Source organism: Arachis hypogaea, chromosome 8 (genome assembly GCF_003086295.3).
Source record: "Arachis hypogaea cultivar Tifrunner chromosome 8, arahy.Tifrunner.gnm2.J5K5, whole genome shotgun sequence".
Lineage (NCBI taxonomy): Eukaryota > Viridiplantae > Streptophyta > Magnoliopsida > Fabales > Fabaceae > Arachis > Arachis hypogaea.
This window is the reverse complement of record NC_092043.1, coordinates 32796196-32802571: the sequence shown is the minus strand read 5'-3', so window position 1 is coordinate 32802571 and position 6376 is coordinate 32796196. Positions and strand designations below refer to the sequence as shown.

Sequence of the window (6376 nt, the reverse complement as noted above, 5' to 3'; positions counted from 1 at the left end):
ACGATAACTATACGGCACATATTTTTGAGAAATACTATAGAATTATTAGAATTTATTATTTTTGACCATCAACTAATATCAATATTTAAAATATAAGAAAAAAATATATTAATTAATTGTTAATATTTAAAAATATAGGATAAAATATATTATTGTTGAATTATTAAATTAAAAAAATTGAATTAATGGTTAAAAGTGATGATCAAAATAAATAATAAATTATGATGATTCTCTAATATCTTTTTATATTTTTTCTGTGATGAATTTTTTTTTAAAAAAATTTAAATTGTTAAAAAGATATATATAAATAATTATATCTCTAATATATTTTTTTATGCACGATTTTTTTTTTGAATTTACGTGAATGTGACATAAGTTTTTTTTTTCTCTTTTTTTTGTTTTAGGTTGTTTTTTTTTATTTTGGTTCAACAATGATAGAATTCTAAATTTTTCAATTATAAAAAACTTTGATGTCATATCATAATACTATTTTTTTAAATAAATATTTAAACTAATAAAAAAATACATGAATGCTTATTTCTCTATCTCTAAATAAAAGTTAATAGCTAGTCCATATATTTTTGAATAAGTCATCCACTACACTAGCTACATCATACGACAATTGAAACACTTTGGAGTCATTATGTTTTTTCTCCATTTAGGGGCAAATCGTGTACTTTCCACAAACTTTTAGCTTCAATTTTGAACAGGAAAGTGATATGATCAGCCAGTATATAAGTACATACACCCTCTCTGCTAATTTCCACATGTTCCAATAATAGCTATCTCATCATCACCTATCAATTTTAACTAACAAAGTTGCACCAAAAGAAAAATGGAAAATCATCATAGCAAGCATAAGCTTGTGGAACAAACACAAGTTGGTCTTCCAAAAGCATACCATGATAATGATGATCCAAAAATCAAATCCCTCCCCCTTACATTCCTTGACCTACCTTTTACAGGTCCAATTTACGTTAGACGCCAATTTTTCTATAACTTCCCTTTTTCCACCAACCATTTTTACCAAAATACCCTCCCAACCCTCAAACTCTCTCTGTCTCTTACTCTACAACGTTTCTTCCCTCTAGCCGGGAACCTCCTATGTCCTCCACCACCCCACAAGCCCTTCATTCAATGTACCAATGAAGACACCGTCACCTTCACCATCATCGAGTCGGCTTCGAATTTCGATCATATTTCAAGCAATGACCCCAAAAGTGTCAAAGATTTGGATCACTTGGTTCCAACATTAATGGACAAGGCCACACATGACAAGAGTGATGACACGATCGTGTCACCACTTGTGGCCTTGCAGGTCACGGTTTTTTCAAACAGTGGCCTTTGCATCGCCATCACCTATTGTCACGTGATGGACGATAGGTGTTGTGGCCATTTTATGAAATTTTGGTCTTCTCTTTGTGGAATAATAAATTTGGAAGAAATTATTGACTCAACACTCTTAAAGAAGCACTATTCATTACTACCCTGTTTTGATAGGGAAATATTGAAGGATCCTAATGAGCTCGAGGCCGTTTTGTTGAAAGACTATTTTAACGAGAGGACTTTATGGAAGGACAAACTCGTAGCTCAAAGTCAAAATGGTGAATCAATATTGGAAGAGGACTATGTTAAAACAACAATTGTGTTTGGTAGAGAAGGCATTGAAGCAATGAAAAGGTTTGCGATGAACAAATTGAAGAAAAGCAACGGATACAAAGCGCCGCAATATCTATCAACCTTTATGGTGATATGTGGTTTTGTATGGAGTAGTTTAATTAAAACTACAAGACATGACGATAACAATGAAGGAGGAGAAGAAGAAGAAGAAGAAGAAGAGCATTTTCATTTTCCAGCTGATTGTAGGAATAACAATCTACTCGGATATCCAATTCCAATTACTTACTTTGGGAATTGCATAACACAGTGCCAAACAAAGCTTAAGAGGATGGAACTTAAAGGAGAAGACGGTTTTGTGAATGCGGTTAAGGTAATAGAAAAGGGTATAAACGACATGAAGAGTTCGCCGTTTCGGGGTGCGGAAAATTGGAAGGCATTGTTCATGAAGTTGTTTGTGTTGGGGAATAGTGCGTTTCATGTGATGGCTTCGCACAAGTTGGGTGTGTATGAGACTGACTTTGGATTTGGAAGGCCTAAGAAAGTTGAAATGGTGCATTCATCAAAGGCTATATCTCTTGCTGAAAGTGGACACGTGGAGGGAGGGGTTGAGGTTGGATTGGTGTTAAAGAGGGTCCATTATCAAAGATTTGTTCATGTTCTTAAACAAGGGCTTCAAATCCTCATGAATAACTGAAATAGTAGGTTTAGTAATAAGAATTATTGTTGTTGTGCATGCCATAATGTGTGTGTGTGTTATTGTGTTGATGACATGCATTGCTGATGATATAGATATTTGAGATATAATGCTGGATGATTATTAAGATTTCGTAATCATATTTGTTGTCATCAAATCCCTACTGCTGTTTTTAATTTGCTTATTAAATAAAAATTCAATCAATTCATAAAAATTGAATTAATGATTGCTAATATATGCGTGTGTTAGTTTTTTCAGTATCCTTATAAAAGTTTTAGGGATTTTTTATCAAAAGAAAAATTATTGTTTTTTGTGAACTATTATTTTCTACTTTAATTACCACGAAGCAACTTTTTTAACATACACAAAACCGCACAAGATGTACAAGTTAAATTGAGGAGGGAAAAAATGTTGAAATAAATATCAGTAATAAGCTCGTTAATTTAGATATGAAAAAAATTTTAGTGTATTGACTGAAAATGGGTATACTGTGTGTATTGTAGGTATGTAGACGTGTCAGATGGTAGTGCAACACGCAGGGGGCGTGTTGCCTAAACTACGTGGGAGGCGTGAAAGCGACGTGGCTGGATGAGGTTGTGCCAACAAGGCAGCACGCAGGGGGTGTGCTTAGTCAGCACGCAGGGGGCGTGTTGACGTGGCGAGACCTGGATGGCTCAGACGGGGAAGCACGCAGGGGGCGTGATGAGTCAGCACGTGGGGGGCGTGCTGATGTGGCAAACATGCATTGGTCCACGTATGCAGCACGTGGGGGACGTGCTGAATGAGCACGCGGGAGGCGTTCTGACACGTGTCAAAGCGTGATTGGCTGAGGCAGACAGCACGTGGGGGGCGTGTTAAGTGCACCTCTCTATATAAGGCAGAGTTCGATAGTATTTGCATGCTGAAGAAGATTTGAGTGTGTTTTGAGTGTTTTTTGAGGCTATTGTTAGTGCAATGGAGGGCACCGCAAACTTGGTAGTGTATAGCAACGGTGAGATAATACATAATACTCATGAGGGAGTGAGGTTTGTGTCCCAGAATCCATTTTCATTTGTGGTTCCATGCACGATGACGTTAATGGAGCTGCAGAACGACCTCTGTAAAAGCATGGAGAACAGTACGTTAATGAGAGTGAGCAGAATTCTGTACCGAAATCCGATTGTAATTTTTGGTGGTCTAATACAATTTGATGCCATGCCGATCACTGATGAAGCGAGTATACAGAACATGTTTCAAATTCATCGGTAGACTCAGATGTGACACCCACAGATTGTATACGTTGAATTTGAAACTGTAGAGGCAGTGGTGGTTCAGAATTATATAGATATACATGATGATAGAGGTGCAGTGTACGAAGGAATGAATAGTGACAGCGAAGAGGACTTCGAAGCCACTTATGAGGCTGGCGACAAAGATGAGGATGGTGATGTGGGAGTTGAGGCAGCAGCAGAGAATGTAGTGGTTCGTCCGTCGAGCAGTCAACCGATGGACGTTCCACCTTTTATGCGTGAGTTGGATCTCGAGGCCATGCATGCCCCCGAGTTTTCGAAATATACAAACATAGGTATGTGGTGACTAAATAATAAGTTTTTGTTAGTTTATACGTTCGATTGAGCAATAAACAGTGTTGTCATAACCGGACCGGACCGGACCGGTCAGTTCAATTAGAAAACCGATGAACCAAATATTAAACCGGTCCGGTTCGGTAATTAAACCGAATAAGGAAACGAACCGGTATGAATCGGTCAAACCGGAAATGAACCGATAAAAATCGGTCAAACTCGATAAACCAGTCTAACCGAATCGCTGAAAATTAAAATAGCTGAATATTCTTAAAATGTTAGTAAAGATATGTATTTTAAATTTTAACTTTAAATTTTTTTACTATTTTTTAATTTTGTTGACATAGGTGTTGCCGATGCTGAGGACGGGGAGTTCCGAATTGGAATGAAATACAGTTCTAGAAAGTCGATCGTTGCAGCAATTAGAAGTTTCACTATTGCTAAAGGAGTTGACTATGAGGTGTATGAGTCTGAGCCACAAACGTTCTATGCAAAATGCAAGATGTATAGGCGTGGATGTGACTGGCTTATCCGAGCTAACTTGATACGAAAAAAAGGTTGTTGGGAGATACGAAGATACAACGGTAGGCACACGTGCACGATCAGAACGATTTCACAAGATCATTCCAAGTTGGACTCAGATACAGTTGCTGAGGCTATAAGGCCATTGGTGAAATCTATAATTGCGGAAGTCCAGTCAAGGTTCAACTATACCATCAGTTACCGAAAGGCTTGGTTGGCAAAGCAGAAGTCCATAGCCAACATTTTTGGTGGTTGGGAGGATTCTTACCAAGCCTTGCCATGGTAGCTCTCGGTCATGGTGCAGAAGATGTCTGGTTCAGTTGTCTAAATAGAAACACGACCACTGTACAACGAAAATGAAGAGGCGCAAGGTGTAAAAATACTTCATCGTGTATTTTGGAGTTTCAATCAATGCATTAGGGCATTCAGGCATTGCAAGCCCCTGGTTCAGGTTGACGGCACACACCTATACGGAAAATACAAAGGTACACTTCTAGTCGCTGTTGCACAAGATGGGAACTAGAACATTGTGCCTAACGCCTTTGCCTTGGTGGAAGGGGAGACAGCTGATGCGTGGCACTTCTTTCTCAGGAATCTGCGAATGTATGTTGATAGAAAAGACGGCGTGGGTATGATCTCAGACCGACATGAGTCAATACGAGCAGCAGTAAATTGTTCCGATGGCGACTGACAACCTCCAAGAGCATGGTAGATGTTTTGTATAAGACACATCGGCAGTAACTTCTTAAGGAAATTCAAAGTCCCTCACTTGCAAAAGCTTGTTGTCAACATAGGGTATTCAAGAACGGTGGAGGAGTACAATATCAACTATAAGAGGTTGGAAGAGCGAGGCGAGGCATATGCCAGGTGGTGCGATGCCATTGGACTCAGACATTGGGTATTGGCATTCAACGAGGGACATCGATGGGGCCATATGACAACAAACCTTGTCGAGTGCATTAACTCAGTGTTGAAGGGTGCGCGTAATCTACATGTGTTGGCGCTGGTCCGAGCAACATATTATATGTTAAATGAATTTTTTACGCGGAAGAGTGCCGAGACTCACGAACGCAAGCGTGCTGGATATACGTATTCCACATTTGCGCAACAGCGGATAGAAGCAAGTATGCAACAGGTTGCGAATATAGTTGTGCACTGCTTTGATAGACGAAATGAGGTGTTTGAGGTTCGCAAAATGACTACTGGAAATGTGTTAGTTGTTGATCTTGTGCGACGGACGTGTGACTGTGGGCACTTTCAGGTTGAACGAATACCATGTCGCCATATTATTGCTTGATGTGCTAACCAGTGTCTTGATTGGCAGTTGTATGTGCATGATGTGTACAAGATGACTGAGGTTCGTAAAGTATATAGGTTTGAGTTCACACCATTAGGTGATCCCGAGATATTGCCTGCTTATGAGGGACCCACATTGGTCACTAATCCTGCACCGTGGCGAACGTCTAAAGGCAGGCCCAAACTGACCCGATACTTGAATGAAATGGACTCATGCGACATTCGTGGTCCTCGGATATGCCGTCTCTGTGGTGCTCAGGGTCATAGTCGGAGTAGGTGTCCTTAGCGTGCGGGACCGAGTGGTGCTGGTTTGTAGTTTAATATTGTCATGTTTGTATTTTTTTAATTTGCATTTTGTTAGTCCATGCTTTTGAAATTAGACGTGTTTGTATTTTTCAATTGAAGTCTATCCATTGATATTATAATGGTCGCTTAATATTGTCATTAATTGATTACATAAGTTAACAAAACAAACATTAAACACGATTTACATTAAGTTAATTCTGAAAATAAGATCAAAAAACCTAAACCGAAGCTCACTTCTTTCCAACGAACCAGTGCAGTCCCTTACGCATAATGCCCGGACCTAACCACGATGGAGTATACCTATCAGGTGGATTTCGCTCCGTCCGTAGGTCATATGGGTGACCTCGAACTAAGTCATCCACCCCCGGAGCTCCCG

General features: G+C 39.2%; 1 protein-coding gene across 1 annotated transcript; it reads left to right on the top strand.

Annotated features, from left to right (window-relative positions):
• The first annotated feature begins 355 nt into the window (after nucleotides 1–355).
• On the top strand, nucleotides 356–2454 carry LOC112708398 (coumaroyl-CoA:anthocyanidin 3-O-glucoside-6''-O-coumaroyltransferase 1-like). The gene has a single exon (XM_025760560.2). The coding sequence runs from the start codon at nucleotides 836–838 to the stop codon at nucleotides 2312–2314; it is 1479 nt and encodes a 492-aa protein (XP_025616345.1). The 5' UTR covers nucleotides 356–835; the 3' UTR covers nucleotides 2315–2454.
• Nucleotides 2455–6376: the final 3922 nt, after the last annotated feature.